Genomic DNA, 19,626 nt, shown 5'->3' on the forward strand with positions numbered 1-19,626 from the left:
TGATAGAGCAACAATGAAGGCTTTCATGAGAGAGAATGACAGGATCAGACTCTGAGCTCTGTGAGGGTGACAGGATAGCTCCAGGCAACAAAGACTCAAAACCCAAAGCGGGAGAATACATTTCCGGTGGTCCTACAGCTGGGGAAGCCAACCCCCAGTGTTTCTATAATGTGTGCCTCACAGTAATCAGTCGTACATGCATTTTTATAGCTTTGTTAAAAATGAAGAATAAAGTAAATGTTACAAATCTAGGCTCTGATTAGCATGCTTTGAAAATAAGAAAACACTCTTTAAAGGAGGCTATAAAGACTTTTACTGATGATAATTCATTTGGTAAAAAGCACTTTATTAGGATATTCGGTCATAATCATATGTTTCATTTATAACCTTTAAAGCTTCATGTGATCATATAATAGGCTAAAAGCAAAGACAAAAATCAGGAGTCAGAAAAGAATTTGCTTTAGAAAAAGGCACAAGCCAGAGGCACACAGTTAGCAAGCCCGACTGAAATCTAACGTTGAGAGAGCTCAGAGTATAAATGTGCATAGATGTGCTAAAAGCATTTTGGCCCTTTCCTCAATTTTCCCCTTTTCTACATGCAAACTCAATCCTTTAATTTACCCTAATTTTCACACTGAGGGTCTTGGTTAAAGGGCTCCGTGTTTAAAATTACGCTTTAGTGATATCTCACATTACAGAAATGTCCCTGTCTCTCTGAAAGAAGTAGAAAAAGCTGTCAGAATTATTTTGCATCTTTTTGGAAACACCATGAAAATAGATAATCTATGAAATTGGTGAGGTTTTGTCCTGTTAAACTATTTCCAGAGGTATAAGATGCCCAAAATATATCCTAAATATTGGATGTGTGTAGGCAAAGATAAGGAATTGGTACAGGCAATTTACTGGAAATACTTTTCTCTCAGCTTAGGAAAACCAAAAAAGATCCTGGTTGGCTTCCCAACTTTCATTTAGGTTTTTATGCCCTCTAGTGGGTATTTGGGATTTATGCAGTTGTAAAATAATATTTTTACAGCATTTCCTTTGTGCCATATGTGTTCAAACATTTATCTCAACAATATAGGACATTGACTGATAAGCCCTTAAATAGTCAAACCAAAGTGTTTAACATTATTTGAGCCATAAACTTTTGATAATTTAATAAAAGCTCTGAAAACTTTTAGGAAAATGCCTATGAAGACACACTGTCATGGAGTTCTCTAACCACTTGAATTTTATCCATGAATTCCTTAAGAGTCCATTGATTCCTGGTTAAGAACCTCTAATGAAGCTGAGGTGTCCTCTAGCTGCCCCCTTTTTTTAGTAGATGCTAAAATTGTTAACGTTTTGAACAACAGGAAAAGGAAACATACATTTTTAAAAGAACAGTAGCTAAAAATTTGGCTTAGACTTAAAGAAATAGGAGAGAACACAGAGTATCTTAAATAACTAGATACCTGAGATAATCCAAAAGCTTCTCAAGTTTTCAACGCAGCTAGGATAGTGTAGGATTAATCCTACAGGCAAGGGAGGTGGAAACAAAATCAAAGCAGCTTTTTAGGCAAATATTGATTTTTAAAATGTCAAAGAGAAATCTGTCTATTGTTAAAGTAATATGAGGGCCTCTCTGGCAAACAGTTTGCATACCACAAGCAGGTGTTATACAGCAACACTTAAAGAAAAGTCATTTGCTATTTGCAAACATTGCAGCTACTATAAAAAAATTAGCCATCAAACTATGATCCTTCTAGGATGCCAAACTGATATCAGAAAATCCATAAATAACTAGCCACTAAGACCCTAAAGGATAGAATGATTAGTTGAGAAGTGATCCAGATTTCAGGTCAGAAGAAAAGAGTTCACAGACTTCTCTGACCAGTGGTCATGTCTAGGAGAAAATTCAAACACAAAATCAGTAGGTAAAATACACACACACACACACACACACTCACACACATGCACACACACACACACACACGGACAGTTCATAGCTTTTACCAGGTTATTATTATACATATCACTTTCATCTAATTTCTTAAGGATACTGTCTTAGTCCATTCAGGCTGCTGTAACAAAATACCACAGACTTGGTACTTTATAAAGAGCAGACATGTATTTCTCACAGCTCTGGAGGCTGAGAAGTTCAAGATTATGTCACCAACAGATTCAGTGTGGTGGTGAGGTGTTGTTTCCTGGTTCATAGACTGCCCTTCTTGCTGTGAGCTCACAGTAAAAGGGGCTAGATAGCTCTGTAGGGCCTCTTTTTATAAGAATGCCATTTGTTTGGGCTCTGCTTTCATGATCTAATCACCTCCCCAAACCCCCACCTCCTAATACCATCATATTAAGCATTAGGATGTCAAGGTATGAATCTGGGGGAGACACATTCAGACATATAATAGCAGATACCTATTTTTCGAATACTTACATTTCCAAATACAGATTCATGTCCCCTATGAAGCTGTGGGATTTTTTTCCCCCTAATGTAGTAGTTGAAGCACAGCTTTATTGAACCAGCACCTGCCCTACACAATGTACAGGGTGCTCCCAGAGTTCTGTGCAGCTGCATAGGATCCATTCACTCGAGTCCTTATACCTAGCAATTTAAGACCTTTTCATTGTGAAAAAGAAAGAGGGAGAGTGAGAGATTGAGTTACAGTAAGCATTGAGGTTTATATTTAAATAAGTATTTCCTTCCTGTTATTTGAAGATCTTTCCTACCTTCATGAGTGTTTATAAAACACACAGCTTTTGTTTTCTTTCTTAGTATCCATGGGAAATAGCTTAACAGATGAAAAGTCATTCCTTAGCTGGGGAGGTTTGCTTATATAACATTTCTCTTTTATAAAATGAGCCTACATTTATACTCTTCAAATAAAAAGAGAAGAAAAAATAGAAACTATATGAATAGGACTAGGAAGCTAACAGTATTGTGTTTGAACACTGCATAAGAAAATTCCAGGAACTATTTCTCCATTTGAGATCTAAAGACAAGCATACTTTAGTCATAGGATTTCTGGACAAATGCCAAAAAGGGAAAAATTGTGTGGAAATTAATAAAATTTGCTTTGCAATATATTATGTTTAAATATACATAGATGGATGGATGGGTGGATGGATGGATGGATGGATGGAAGATATATGCATTCTACCTGTTTGTCTGAATTAACCTAATTTAGCCCCTTCTCTATCATTGAGTGCATGGCACAATTTAAGTACTTTGCAGAAACTTTTCAATGATATTTAAGAGTAAAATGTTCAAGAACCAATAACTGAATCTTTTCTGGGGAATTGGTCTTCCATTCAATATAGTCTTTAACACATGACAAATGATATAATTTTAAACAAGTATTTGGGGCAGTATGTGAAAATTTAGAATTAATATTTTTACGTGAATAACAATTCCATGTTGTACCTTTTTAACTGATATGAGGAGGGAAAGGAGCAGTAAATATCAGGTTTGGCAGATGTCCAGGGTAAAAAAAAAAAAAGCAGAATGAAACAGGACTGGCTCTACATGGTAAATGTAGGAAAAAGTGGAAGGAAGTGAGAAATGGAAGAAAGTAGAAAGATGGGGAAAGCTTCCTTTCAATGAACAGAGGTCAAGTCTACTTATTTTTATTATGCAAAACTTTTGGAGAGTGATTCCTTTTATATCATGCTATCTTCTCCCGTTTTCTTCTATCTTTTAGGAATTCAATATTTATCTTAGCAGACCTTAGAAGCCCCTTGTAATCTTTTAATAAATTTTATTTAAATATAGGAAAAAATGTCTCTATGAAAACAAAACCACATCTACATAAAGTTTTAGTGTAAATCTTCTTGGGAAATGGATTTTTGAAGACTTGAGAAATAATATTAAATTCTGAAGAAAAACAGAAAGACTAGAATATATAATATTGCTGGGCTTAGCATAAATTTAAGAGTAGGGAGTCAGGAAAAATGAGGCGTGCTTTTATATGGAACAAAAAGAATAAAATACCAACCAGTAAACAACTTGCCTTGGATAGAAATAATCATTAAAAGATGGCAGTATTGTAGGCAATACTTAAACTACATGATCAGTTAGCTAGAGTGTCACCTCTCATTATGAAGCTTTCTATTCTAAGCCTTTCCTCCACCGAGTTTGAGGTATGATTCCTGAGGTGTATAATGCTATTTTGCTTCTTACTACAAGTATGAATACTAGTGAAAAGATCTTTTGTTAAACAAAGGAAAGCAGATGGTTTTGCCAGAGAGCTATTTCCTATCCCCAGTAGATTCTGTGCCCAATTATAAGTTTGCAGATAAAACTTCCATTCTCAAGGTTATCCTAAGTGAGAAGAGAGACACAACGGACAATGTAAGAATAGGTACAAATCACACTGTGTATTTGTGGTGATTCTCCAGCATATTCAAACAAGTGAAATATGCTTAAAATATTGCAAATATCAACAGCAGTCCAATCTTGAAAAGAAGTGGGGAACAGGAAGAAGAGCAGTAAGGGCAATCGATACAGTTCCAAGGGGATTGTGGAAGGAGATGGCAGGTGCTTCTTGGCAAATCAGCCTGAGGGTGTCCTAGCAAGCAATCAGGGGCAGCCCGCACCTCCCCCCGGCCCCAACGGCAGCACCCTGCCCTCTCTGCTCCCTGTGCCCTCCTCCCATCTCCCTCTACCCTAGTTTCACAACAGCGGAGACTTGGGGCCATCCTCATTTTCTGTATCTTGAGAAAGATCTGTCCTTTGACTCAAGAGTAAAAGATGGAGAAGATGCCCCCTCCAACGAGCACTTTGTTGTCCCTTCTGCTTCCCGTCGTGATCACTGCAGTCCTGGCCAGTCACCTCAAGGGTCACCTTTGCTTTTGATTGAGAAGAAAATTTGGATTGTAAAAAAAATACGGTGGAGGTAAATAATAAATGTAATTGCATTTGATGCAGATTAGCACAGTTTCATGACATTAAAGTACCCCTATTCTATCTGTTATCTCTTTTTTCTTATGGATCCTTCTAGACTATGAATTTTCTGCCTTTCAGCAAGCTGGCTCATATCTTTACTTTCTACCCTTTTGTTACAAACTGTACAAGAAATTTCACTTTGCCCATTTTTTCCCCTCTGAGTACCAAGTTCACTTTCTGCTTTATGTATTTATTTATATTATAATCTCTGTTTATATTCAAAAAGGATTTGCAGTGATTATTTCTCTAGTTGAATCCTGGGCACTTTGTCAAAAATCGCTTTCCCAGGAAAACGTGCTTTATCAATTGGCTCAGAATTCCTTTGACTGAGTCCCTCAGAGTCTATTTTCTCTCCTCTTCTCTGAGGTAAGGTCTTTCCGAACATATGATTAGCCTCCATCCCTACCACCACCACAGCCTGCTACTTGAACTTACAAACCTTCTGTCTTCTTAAAGTCTTACTGAGCTTTGGGTCCATACCACACAGTTTAGCCCTTAAGTTCCTCTAATAATTACAAGAGTGCTAGCCTTGCCTACTCTATTATATAGTGAGCCTAGGATACAAAAATAGCTGATAAATACTAATTTTTAAAAATCTCTTAGAGAAAGACAGGAAAAACTTTATTTTGTGTTCATTTAGCTATTTTATTTATTTTATTTTATGTATTTATATCTTACAAGGTTTATTTTATTTGCATGGACTCAATGCTTATCTATTCTGGCCACAACAAACATAGTTGAGCTTTATTTATTTTCCCCTTTTAGAAAATCTTTCTAGATCCTGATTGATAGACATTAAAATCAACCCCTCACCGTTTTTTTTTTTTTTTTTTTGAAAAGCTGCTTGTGTGTTTCAGACTTATCCAGGACCTACTGTACAATCAGTGCAAAGAGAAAAAAGATGTCTTTAAAATATGGCTGGGCACTCAATGTAAACTGTGGCAAACATAGAAATCGGCTCATGTGTACACAGCATTGTATAAAACATTGATCTTCCAATTGCACTGACAGATCTCTATAGGACAAAAGTCCTCAAGACTTGATCGTTCACCTTATAAATTCTTCTATGTGTGACTGTTTCCTTACTAACATAAACTTCAGATTATAACTTAACTTCCCTGATGGACTACAGAAAAATACCCTGTTTCATATGGACACAGCATTCCAGTTCCTGGATTTATTCTATTCTTTTGTCTGTCTGTTTGTCTCACTATTAATTAATACCGCCATTCTGATGCCAAAACCTGTGGGAATTTTAGTTACAGTGAATTAGCTCAACAGCTGATCACCCACAAACACTGACAAGAATGAGTAACTGGGACCAGAGCCTGGAATGGGTTATCGAATAGGCTGTCACCACCAGCCTTTCCTGGGCCAATTACCCTGCAACTTCCCTCTCCCACATTGACACACAAATGTTTTCCCACAAAACAAAATCAGAGTGATCGTTTCCTGGGCCACCCTTCAAGATGTAATGCATCCCCATGTCCTCCTAAACCTCCTTGAGTCTGGATTCCAAAACCTGAGCTCCTCTCAGAGTGCTGAGCACCCCAGACCCCTCAAGTGAACATGGAGAGGTTGGGGCTCTACAGGCACAGCCGGGCAGCCTCTGCAGTAATACGATCAAAAGACATCCTTCTTGCCCCCTCTCCAGAAATGAATTCTTAGAATAAGGTAGAGAAAATGGATTCTTTGACTAATATTTATTGAGGCAGCTTTGTGCTAGTCGGACTAAATAGAGCAGATCTTGCTTTGTCAAGGTTATATTCTAATGTCAGCAGGGCAGGTGGGTGGTCAAAAAATAAATATGTTAATAAGTTATAAAATATCATGTGTTAATAGTACTGTGAAGGTCATTAAATGGGAAAATGTTAAAGAGAATGACTAGGGGAGAGAATAAGACCACTATGGATAAGATGGCCAGAAAATAACTTCTGGAATGGAGACATTTAAGTCTCAACCTGAATAATGATGATCTGGGGGCTGCACATTGTGGACAAAAAGCCAGATGGCCAGCATAGCTGGAAGACAGTGGACTTGGTGCAAGGTGGTATGAGATACAGGTGGTAATTAAATGATATAGGCCCTTGGAGATAAAACTGAAGAGTTTGGATCTATTTTAGTTCCAAGTCTATTAGAAGGTTTAAGCGAAGTGGCACCAGTGCACTCTCCATTCTAAAACCATAACTCCAACTGCTATGTTGGCATGAATTGTAAAGTGGTAAATATGGAGGAGAGAGTTAGGGTAAGAAGCTATATCTATCCATCACTCTGGCAAGAAATGATGATTGCTTGGGTTGTTGTGACAAAATGGAGGTTGAGAAAAGAGACCATAATAGGACATAATTCAGTTTGGTCAGAGATAACAAGACTAGCTCAAAAATGAGATGCGTGACTGAGAATTGAGGTAACTCTTTCAATTTTGATGCGAGCAATTGAGTGGTTTGCAGTTCCATGGAACTGGAGGTGATAGACTGGGAGGAACAGATTTGAGGGTGGCAGAGGAAGCTAGGGAAATAAAAGTTCCTTATTGCCTAATTTGTTTTAATTGGCTCTTAATTGGTTCTTAAAAATCCAGGGGTAGGAAAAATCAGACGAGACCACTGAAGACATGAGTCTGATTTTCTAGGTAGACATCAGGGTTGTCAACATAAATTAGGGTATCAGCAACAACTGCAAGCTATGAGATTGGATGATATCACATAGGAAAGGGTTTATATGGAGACAGTAAGAGTCTGAGAGCTAAATTACTCCAAGATTTAAAAATCAGATAAGGGGCAGCGGGGAGCCAGAAAAGAAGATAGAGGAACAGCCATTGAGTTAGGAGGACCGCGAAGGGAATTTTCTAATACTGAATCCAATGGAAAGTGTTCCAAGAAGAGAGAAAACTAATCAAGTACAAATGAGAGATTGAATAAGATGACCATGAAGAAATAACCATTGTATTTAACAAGTGGAAGTTAGTGAGACCTTGGAAAGCTTTTTTTAAGTGATTATATCTGATAAAAAGAATGTGATATAACACTTTTTCTACTTAAATTTCATAACCAATCTAATGCTGAAAAAATTAAGTGGAAAGAGATGTTATCTAGACTATGAAATTCAGCATGGAAATACTAACTATAAATAAATGTAAAGAGGGGCGCCTGGGTGACTCAGTCCGTTAAGCGTCTGACTTTGGTTCAGTTCATGATCTCATGGTCCCTGAGTTCGAGCCCCACTTTGGGCTCTGTGCTGACAGCTCAGAGCCTGGAGCCTGCTTTGGATTCTGTGTCTACCTCTCTCTCTCTCTCTGACCCTCCCACATTCATGCTCTGTCTCTCTCTGTTTCAAAAATAAATAAATGTTAAAAAAAATTTTTTTTAAATAAATGTGAAGAATTTTGCCATATTATATAAAGGACAAACTGAAGAGCTATCATTACATCATCTGGCTTAGAACATTTTCCAATCAAAGAGATATCTAAATATTGGAATCAATTCCTGCAATATTGAAAGATAATTTTTTCATATTCAGATATTCATAATTTCTGGTTTATTAAGGTCTTAACCCATGTGTATGGTAGTCATGAAGTAGAGATAGATTGGTCTAAAAAATCATTTGACTTTGGGTAAAAAGCTATTTGTAGCAGGTGAAAATAAATTTCTGTGACTTAAAACCATGTTTTTTTCTCTAACCCAGGTATGGTGACATGGTACCAAAAACCATAGCAGGGAAGATATTTGGTTCCATCTGTTCACTGAGTGGGGTCTTGGTCATTGCTCTACCTGTTCCAGTGATCGTATCTAACTTCAGTCGGATCTACCACCAAAATCAACGAGCAGACAAACGGAGAGCACAGAAGGTGTGTATTCAGCTCTGTGCAATCATGATTTAACATCTCCCCCTTTTTATGGTGAGCTTTAAAAATCCCTTACTGGCTATTCAGTGTTCCAGTTTTGGTCAATAGTTGCATAAGTCAGCACAGGCTAGGTTATACTACAGTAAAAAAGGAACCTTAATATCTCAGTGGCTTAAAACAACAAGGAATATTTCTCAGTCATGCTGCGGGTCCATTACTGGTCCAGTGATAGAAACTCCATCTTGACAAGGTATTCTGCAATCATTCAAGCCGGGGTAACAGGACATGATGAATCACACTGACTCCTAAAACCTCCTCCTGGAAGTGGGCCAGGTCACTTCCATTTCTATTGCACTAGCCAAAGTAAGTCACATAGCCGTGTGTAACTTCAAAGTGGGCAGGGGAATATAATCCTACTGTGCAATCAGAGGCAGAGAGAAAGAATTATCTAGTAAACAGCACTAATGATAGTAGTAAAATCAAAGATAGATTCTTGGCAAATTTTATCAGAATCAGATTTCTAGATCTAATTCATTTCGTCTTTGCCCATCAGGGATCAAGCTGGTTCCAGTAAGCAAGGACTATTAAAAGGAACTAAGATATGTCTCAGATATTTTAAATAGTTGACCCAGGAAGTAGGAGAAATCTGATCATTAATAGCTGAGTTTTATTCCTGGCCCAGTTTACTGTTTCTCTGAACTTCGTGCCAGTTATTAATCCCTCTAAGAGTAAGGGTGTATACACAACTGTAAGATGGGGAAAATGTACCTACCTCAAAAATTTATATAAATCTATATGAGTATATCATAATAGTAACAATATTTAACATTTATTTCTGGCTTTACTATGTGCCGGGTACTGGTTTGGTGTTTTTTTTAAATAATTCATATTGTTTTCATGAGTCTCGGAGTGAGTCAACATTATTATTCCTATTTTTTAGATAAGGATCCTAAAGTACGCAGAAATTGAGAAATTCAATCTAAGCCAACCTGACACCCAGGTTCATACACATAAACATTATGGTAGACTGCCTCTCAGAAAACCCGACTAAATGTTAACACACTTCCCTTCTCCAATTTTTGTCAAAATAGTCACCTTTAGAGTCAGGGCCCTTGCTGCTTAGAAACAATTTTGGAGGGGCGCCTGGGTGGCTCAGTCAGTTGAGCGTCCGACTTCAGCTCAGGTCATGATCTCACAGTCCATGGGTTCGAGCCCCACGTCGGGCTCTGTGCTGACAGCTCAGAGCCTGGAGCCTGCTTCAGATTCTGTGTCACCCTCTCTCTCTGGCCCCTCCCCTGCTCATGCTCTGTCTCTCTCTGTCTCAAAAATAAATAAAAACATTAAAAAAAAAAAAAAGAAAGAATTTTGGAAATCTCTTGTGTAGTTTCTTTAAGACCATGGCACTAGATTTCCAGTATTCCTCATGGATACTCCATCGTTGTCCTTTATGGATAGATAGTTTTTAATATCCACAACCATGACTAAAATGGATCCACAATGCCGGTAAGGTAGTATAACTCTAAACTATCATGAGACATTTGGGTGCAGTTCAAAGCTACTGGCTTTGTAGCTAATTCCAGAACAGGATTTTAAGTATGCTTTTGAACAATGTTGGTCTTTTAGTCGAGTATAAAATCTCAAAAAGTAACTCTCGGGAAAGTTCAGGGTAATCAGTGTGGTCACAGAGCATACTGTCCAAAGAACATGTTCAAGTCTAACATCACAGATCCTCTACCTTTTGCAAAGAGTCACTTTTTCAGCCTTGTCCTTTCTTGCTTTATAGACTCCCCCAAGTTTGGACAGGTACCTAGCCTTTAATTATTGTAAAGAATAGAGTAGTCCAATTAATATGAACTTTGGAACTGATAATTCAATAAACAGAGGCTAGCAAAAGGCACCTTCTGAGCAGTTTTGTAGTCTCACGTAAGGTATATCTTTGGAGATGGAGAAATTGTGACCACCGTTGGCCCCTCCCCCAGGACTTTCATGCTCACAACTGTGGCTCTGCCCACACGTTACAATCCTTCTAACTGGGCACACATGTACATTGTTTAAAAGGACAAAAATCCTACAAAAATCTTAGATGCCCAGGACCCATCCATCTTCATTCTAGAAATCCCTTCCTTGATATAAGAGCATAAGAGCTACCTATAATTCATTTTCCCAGTGGAGGAGGTTGGGGGGGGGGGGGGGGACTACCTATATGGAAAACGTAGGAAGTACAAATCTGATTTTCAGATAAATTGAACACCAAAATATCTGTATTTTCTTCAAACTTTGTCATCTGCAACAATCAGATCAGTAAAGAAAGTCTTAGAATAATTTAGAAGCCTTTTTGCATAAATAAATATAGAATTTATTCCTTAGTTAAAGAAAGTTTAGGTTTATCTGGAATGAGGTGATTTGACAAGTATCGAAGTTATGAAAAATTAGCCACTAATTCAGTCAAGCAAACAGTCCATTTAGTAAAAACATCAGTCAAGCTGAATAATAAGGAATATTACAAAACACTTTTTTAGTCCCTGTTTTTCGGCGTTTGGTCCTTTTTTCAACTCTAAGCTCAAGCAAAAGTGTGAAATATATCCAATATGCATCTGAGGGGTGCCTGGGTGGCTCCATCAGTTAAGCATCCGACTTCAGCTCAGGTCATGATCTCACAATTCATGAGTTCAGGCCCCACATCAGGTTCTGTGCTGAGAACTCAGATCTTGGAGCCTGCTTCAGATTCTCTGTCTCCTTCTCTCTCCGCCCCTCCTTGCTCACACTGTCTCTCTCTCTCTCTTAGAAATAAATAAACATTAAAAAAATTTTAAATATACATTTAAGAACACTCTCCTTGGCACATAAGGATACTTTCCTTCTTCTAGGCTCTTCCCCCCAGCAAGTACTCTTCCTGCTTTCACTACCTATCTCCACTCTTAAAAGAAATGCACATTTCTAGCCACCCTTGATCATTTTTTTAAGTTTATTTATTTTGAGAGAGAGAGAGTACGGACGAGGGGTAAAGAGAGAGGGGGAGAGAAGAATCCCAAGCAGGCTCTGTACTGTCAGCGAGGAGCCCAACTCAGGGCTTGAACTCATGAACAATGAGATCATGACCTAAGCCAAAATGAAAAGTTGGTCACTTAACCGACTGAGCCACCCAGGCACTCCATCCTTGATCATTTCTTAACTAAACACCGACCTGTGGGTCAATATAGACTTAAACTGGAGCATGTCTCCTTTCACCCCCACCACTAGTAATTGTATTTTAATAGATGTATTTATTCAATAGTATTTCAGTTATCCAGTGGTATTTATTGATTAGAAAATATTTGCCAGGGCATCTGGGTGGCTCAGTCGGTTAGCATCAGTCTCTTGATTGCCGCTCAGGTCATGATCTCATGGTTCGTGAGGTTACTGAGTTTGAGCCCTCTGTTGGGCTCTGCACTGACAACATGGAGCCTGCTTGAGATTCTCTCTCTCTCCCTCTCTGTCTGCCCCTCCCCTGTTCTCCTGCATGAGCTCTTTCTCTCTCTCTCTCCCCCTCAAAATAAATAAATACACATAAAAATTGTTTAAAAAGAAAGTAGTTGCCAAAATAAAGCTAAATTGATACAATGACAGATGGTAGGGTTGGTATTTTGAAGTAGGGAGCCTACCTTGCTTTAAGATACAAATCACACCAGTCAATCAAGGTGTGATTACAAGGCTAATTGTAAGTAATTTTCATGTATAATAGTAATCATAATTATAATTATAATTTAATAGTACTAATAGCAAAAACAACAACCCTCTCCAGAGTTTCTAGTATATCCCAGGTTCTTTATAACTGTTATTTTTATTTTCACAATCAACTCACACAGAAGTGTTATTATTTCCATTTTACAGATGACTGTCTTATGCATGCACACCTACTGATTAAAGTCTAAGACAAAGAAATTCTGGCATCATTAGAGTTATGTATTTTAGGGATTTTCCTATAGATAATTCTAAATACAATGAGAAGTTTTGAATCAATGAGCCCATGTACAGCCAATGGACAATGTAAGTACAATTTTTTACTTGTCACATAAAAATGTTGGCACTGATACAGAAAGAAGTTACCAATACTCAGTCTTTTATCATACTTTACTCTGGTGGTTGCCAAACTTTAGATTCATTGGAATCATCTGAAATAGAATATAAAATATAGATTGTTAGACCCACCCCTGTAGCATTTGATTCAATAGTGTGGGATTACAGTCTGAAAATTTCCTAAGTGATGGCGATACTGTTGGTCTGGAAACCATACTTTGAGAACGATTGTCTAGTACATTAATTAATGTCCAAATCAAATAATTTTTATACAATTCTAGAATAAATACAATAAATAACAATAAATACAGCCTGAGTATGATCTCTCTTAGATTATCCAATATTAAAAAGTATCACTCAGGCCCTACCCCACATCTCTGTGGATAACTAGATGTTTATCTATAGTTTAAGAACCCCCATTATCAACACATGTAAGAGTCTGGAGGTTATATACTTCTTGATATCCACTCTATGTTTCAGTCTTATTGAATTACTGAGTTCTGCTCTTAAGTCTCCATTCCATCTTCATACCACCTGGCAAACCCCTACTCAGGGTGCAATACTCAGCTCAAATATTACCCATTTTATGAAGATTTCTCTAAATGATGTGGACACCATTAATTGCTCCACCTTCCCTTCTACAACATTACGCGGACTCTACTATCATGTATTATACATATTCTCCCTCTCCTCCATTTGTCTGAGTGTGGTGCCCAGCGTAAAATAGGCACTTAACAATTAGTGAAATGAGTGAAAGAATGAACAGTGAACTCTTGTTCACCTTGACAGTGTCCTCCATTCCTAAGGTTGGGTGGACAGTCCTAGGACCAGTTGAAAACAATATTGGGAAGCATGAGTTTTGTCTTTGGTACCCTCCCACATCTTCTTTCAGTTCTTACCTCTTCCCACCTAGAGAACTCTCGTGGCCCTCTCTTTCACTGACCCTTTCTTTCAGGGTCCCTTCCACTGACCCAATTGCCGGCATTGTTTCTGCCCAGCCCTGCAATTACCAGGATTAACCAAGCTCTAGAGCTGACAGTTTTGCACTATCTTCAACTGATTTCTTCTCTCTCTATTTTTATTAGTATTTGGCACTAACTTGTCTCATTTCTAGGGGAGCTATTTACCTTAACAAATGGAAAGGTTCCAATAAATCCTTAAATCTGTAAAAGGTGTTAACGCTTACTCTGCTACCTCCACATGAGGCATTTTACTAAATCTTAAATGAAAGAAACAAGTCTAAGTAAAATTTCCAGAATAAAAGGTACATGCAGCATGCGGGCTGGTATTTGAAGAGTAAGGAATTGCCTCACATTACAAAGGAGAAAGGTCTTCTCTACCTGACTTGTAAAGCTACCTAGGATACCTTTATTTTTCAAAGGTATTGAAAACATTTTGTGATTTGACAACAACATGGTCCAATAACTCCTCACAATCTACCTCCCACTTCATTTAGAAGATAGATCACATATAAGAAAATTGCTATCTCAGTGGTTTTTGGCTTATACCATCTCTGATTGGGTCCCCTGCTGTTTCAGGGAATACATTGTAAAGTTTATATAATGTCATTTGGTACAATTAAAAAACAATCCACTGGCTAAAAACCACTGCATTCTAGCCTCTGAAAACTCTACAATAAAAGGGTTCCATGTCAAATTAGTTTGAGAAAAATTATATACCATATCCCCCTTTTGACTTCACAGTGAACATCCACAATATGTTGTAAGGAATCCAACAGCAAAGAAACCTATTTGACTTCTGGGCATTTCCAAACTTCTCTTGACCACAGAACCTGTTGTTTGTTCATTTGGTTGGTTTGGATTTTACCCATAACACTTACTAGTTCCTTGGACCCCAACTTTGAGAAATCCTACTGAATTTAGAGAATTTAGATGAAAACTGAATTTATGAAGAATTGAGATGCTTGGGGGGAAATGTGTTTATGAGACAATTTATTTTTACCAACACCATCGGTGTTTCTCAAGAATTTGAAAATAACTTCAAAGCTATGTTTGTTTGTTTTTACATAGACAATATAAGCTTTTTGTTTAATTAAAAATCTGAAAGCCTCCTCCTATTTTCCAAATAGGCTACAGTATTTAGTGAGACTTTACTTTCACGCCATAGTATTTGCTGGTACTTGACTGTGCCAAGAAGTTGTATTTCCTACAAAATAGGGGTGGGGGCTGCAAGAAATACATTTCCTCTTACTAGCCGGTGATTTTCTTTTAACCTCTCATCTACAAAGCCACAGTTGCCAAGATCGTCATACTGAGTGGGTCAGAAGTAAAGTGATTTTCTAAAATATCTTCATAAAAGAAATTTCCTCAATTACCTACTGAAAGCAAAGATGTAATCACAGATCATAAAAGCTGGCATTATTCAACAGGCATTTGGTGTGGTGCTCCACAAGACCGATTAAACCAATTAACTCATATACTATTGTTGTAAAATGAAAGACAAGTCGTGATTGAAATTTGAGACGGGAGGCTTTTTCTAACATAGTACGCGGCCTAGCAAAATGGCCATTCTGTCCCTGCAACAACTGCTTCTTTTCCCCTAAGCTTAGAACTACTTCTGTAGTAGTGGATGCCACCGTATGTAGGCTTTCCCAATGTGGAAAATATGTGTCATTTTCCTTTGCTGGACAGTATTTTTGGCTAATGTAAATAAATGTCTCATTTGTGAAAAAAAAATGTTTTCTAATACTGCTGCTGAATGCTTGGAGAATAACATATGTGAGACTAGGAACTAAGATACAGGCAATGTAATTGCATGCATTAATTGCAGAAGGAAGGAGGGAAGGAAGGAGAGGTGTAAGAAAGAAGGGAGGGGGGAAGGAGGAGGGAGGGAAGGAGGAGGGAGAGAGAAAAGGTGGGGGGAGAGGGAGACCCCCCCCAAAAAAAAGGCATTGACTGTTTCAGGAGACCAAGAAGACTTTAGGACTTAAATTTCCACAATAATCCCTTTCTGGAAACCAAATGTATATTTAAATTAGTTATTTCTGAATTATTACATCTATTCAAAGTCATTTCCAAATATGCTTGTCATTTCCCATTGTTTTATCAACTCTGGCCTGAAATCCTGTCTGGGCAGCACAGCTTTTGAAGTTAAAAATTTCCTACCTTCCCACTTCATTCTCTAGTGCTTTGAGTGATCTAAACAGTATGCTGCCAACAAAGAGTGAAATGTGTCTATTTTTCCCATCATTTATAAATATGATCTTTGTACAAAGTATTATTTTAAGTTGGAATCAACAAACAGGAAGAATAAATTCAGAGAGGAAGAGAGAAGGGGTAGAGTTGAAGCCAGATGATATCTTAATGCTATTTTGAGAGCTTCAGATGTCTCAGTGCTACTCTTAAATGCTGTGAGTGAAAGGGCATCTTGGTACAACTTTGGAGGGAAGTTTGGTAAAACACACACACACACAGACACCCTTTGATCTAGGAATACTTCTGCTTCTAGAAACTGTCTTGCCGAAAAGCACATCATGATGTTCAAGGCAGGACCCATTGCTTGTAGTAGCAAAAGATGCTTTAAAAAATTAATAGTAGTTGGCTGGTTAAATAAATGGTGCTTTATTCATTGGTATATTATATATTTATAATGAATGAGGTGGATCTATATATGTAGATATGGAAGGAGTTCCAGTATGTAATAAATGGAAACAGCTGAGTGCAAAAGAGTGTGAGGCGTATTGTCCCAAATGAGTAAAAATATGTGTGTATAAATGTATGAATACACACACACACACACACACATACACGCTTTTATCTCCCTAGAAAATTTCTGGCAAGACTCACTAGAAATATTGCCAGTGGTTGCCTCTGAAGCATAGCAGTAGGGTAGCTCCAGGGTCCAGAGAGACTTAACTTGTTTTTGATGTACTTTTGTATTAATAAAATCTTTGTCATATGTATGTATTCATTTTTCATTTTTTTTTAAATTTTTTTTAACATTTATTTATTTTTGAGACAGAGAGAGACAGAGCATGAGCAGGGGAGGGTCAGAGAGAGAGGGAGACACAGAATCTGAAACGGGCTCCAGGCTCTGAGCTGTCAGCACAGAGCCCGACGCGGGGCTCAAACTCACGGACCGTGAGATCATGACCTGAGCCGAAGTCGGCCGCTTAACCGACTGAGCCACCCAGGCGCCCCATCATTTTTCATTTTTAAAAAGCTAGATAATTTTTAAATTTTTATTTTAAAAAAATCTCAGGGTTCAAGACTACAGATAGTATTCATCTGGGTTGTTTAGAAAGGGAAAAGAAGGGGGCGCCTGGGTGGCGCAGTTGGTTAAGCGTCCGACTTCAGCCAGGTCACGATCTCGCGGTCCGTGAGTTCGAGCCCCGCGTCAGGCTCTGGGCTGATGGCTCGGAGCCTGGAGCCTGTTTCCGATTCTGTGTCTCCCTCTCTCTCTGCCCCAACCCCGTTCATGCTCTGTCTCTCTCTGTCCCAAAAATAAATAAAAAATGTTGAAAAAAAATTTAAAAAAAAAAAAAAAAAAAGAAAGGGAAAAGAAGGAGTCTTTATGGGGTAATTTTATAAGAACTTGAGGAAGCCATCCCAGTTGCTTTCTTATATACACTTGCTAGATACACATCTTACAAACAGAATGTTCATCAAAAAGTGCCCTCCAGGAAGTGAAAACCAGACTCATTCCATGACTCATTCCATACACAAGCATCAGTTCTAAAGTAGAATGGAATACCAGATATCCGGCTAAATAGTTAGTTTGCTTAGTAATATACTTTGGTGATCTCACTGTAACTGTGAACAATTGAAGTAACCACCCTCAGTCTCTAAACTGGAGAACATTCTCTACACATAAATGTTTTAAAATTAAAAAATAATTTTATAAAGCTCCTTGGAGGGACTCATTATGTTCTCATCTCAACAAATTCCAGAGAGAAATAGAAATCAGATAAGCATGCTGCAGTAGGGGCCAGTGTCAATAGAAAAAGTGGATGAATTAGGGATTTTTTTTGAGACTACATGTTATTCGGCATGGGGTCTACATTGCCCAATTAACAAAATAATTCCAAAAAATGCTTTTTGATATTTGAGAATGCAGATACACTGCATTATTATTTACCCTCCATTGTTTAATTCAAAGCATAAATGTATTTTTAAAATACATTTTTATAAAAACCTTTAAAAAAAACTTTAAAAAGTAAGGAAGGAAAGAAGGAGAGAAGGAGAAAAAACAAAGGAAGAGAGGCAAGCAGGCAATTGATTCCTGGAATATATTTACTAATATTTATAAAGACATTAGTTTAAATGAAAATGACTTGGAAGGTCGTATGTTAAGTCTTGATTTCATTAAGTTAGATTGAGATCAGTGAAAATATAAATAAAGGAATACTGTCATTTTTCTCTTAACACAGTTGACAGAAACAACAATGAAATAACTTGATCTTACTAAAACGACTTAATTACAAATCTTAAATGCACCGACTCCAAAGTAGTTAATTGATCTTACTGGAACAGTTCACGAAAAAAATATATATGCTGACATTAGCATTACACCAGAGTGCCTTCGCTGTTTTAAGAAAACAACTCATGAGTATTAACATTTATTTCTCTTCTGGCTTATAGAAAGCCAGACTCGCCAGGATCCGGGCAGCCAAAAGCGGAAGTGCCAATGCTTACATGCAGAGCAAACGGAACGGCTTACTCAGTAATCAACTACAGGTACAGTCAAGCATTTCACTTTTTTTAATGTTCGATTTATTAGTGTAATATTGATTTAGTTCTATTTAACCATATAATTTTATTGTGGGCAATTATGAAAATGGCTACTGAAACAACAAAAGTGTCATTTTTAAATAACCTTGCCCTGGACAGTCTCATTGGCTGTATGTAGCAGATTAGAACCTGGGCTATGAAATATTGCCAGTGAATCATGACTCCCATTCACGATTGGGCAATATTTCTTCACTGCCTTATTGAAACATGGGAAAGGTACCTCAAGTACCTATTTTTATTTCAAAATTATTTATGTTCCTTAAAATTCATTTGTGTGGGGTTATGATGTCTTGTTTTACTTCTTAATGGAGGGGAACACCATTCAGTGTTCTAAAGCTCACTAGTAGCAAATACAAGAGAAACTTCACTTTTACCTCAAAACTTTCCTTTAATATTTAGGATTCCAATCATCTTGCAATCAAAATAGCTTTTATGTAGGTGAGCACGATCATGATTTCAGGATTATCTAAGTACTAGATTAAAATTTATTATCCAAAAAGAATAGCTCCCAGGCTTTCAAAGGTAGCTGGTAGTTGAATGAGTAAAACCGATTTAAATTTTCAATTCAGGGAGGCAAGTCTAAAAGCTCAGACCGCTAATTTGACAGAAATATAAATGCTGATTACCAAAATTAAAAGCAACTGCACATTTGTCCCTTTTTGGTTAAAAGAAAATTAAAATGCTGCCATTTAATCTCGGGAAATAGGCTAGCTCTCTCTCTGGAAATGTGTAGCTGAGGTTCTCAAATTGTTTGCAAATGAAATAGAAAGTACTTCTGTCTTCTGTGTGTTAACAGTCCTCAGAGGATGAGCAGACCTTCATGAGCAAATCCGGCTCCAGCTTTGAAACCCAGCACCACCACCTGCTTCACTGTCTGGAAAAAACCACGGTAAGGAAAAGGCATGACTGTCCGCCCCTGTACGGAGACAGTAATACCATTTGCTTTTGTGGATACTGAGCGTTTCCAAGTATGATTTCACTGTCTACATTGCTGGAAAATATACTAAAAATGAAAAAAGAAGAAAGAAACCCACAATATTTGAAAT

The 19,626-nt window shown here is 37.6% G+C and overlaps 1 protein-coding gene across 1 annotated transcript in view; it reads left to right on the forward strand.

The window, feature by feature from the left end:
- Positions 1-19,626, forward strand: part of KCND2 (potassium voltage-gated channel subfamily D member 2) — a 480,818-nt gene that overhangs the window by 455,864 nt on the left and 5,328 nt on the right. The window contains exons 2-4 of the mRNA XM_042927626.1: positions 8,615-8,777; positions 18,431-18,526; positions 19,377-19,469. Coding sequence (XP_042783560.1) covers positions 8,615-8,777; positions 18,431-18,526; positions 19,377-19,469 — 352 coding nt within the window. The remainder of the gene's footprint in view (positions 1-8,614; positions 8,778-18,430; positions 18,527-19,376; positions 19,470-19,626) is intronic.

The sequence above is a fragment of the Panthera leo genome, chromosome A2 (assembly GCF_018350215.1).
Source record: "Panthera leo isolate Ple1 chromosome A2, P.leo_Ple1_pat1.1, whole genome shotgun sequence".
Classification (NCBI taxonomy): domain Eukaryota; kingdom Metazoa; phylum Chordata; class Mammalia; order Carnivora; family Felidae; genus Panthera; species Panthera leo.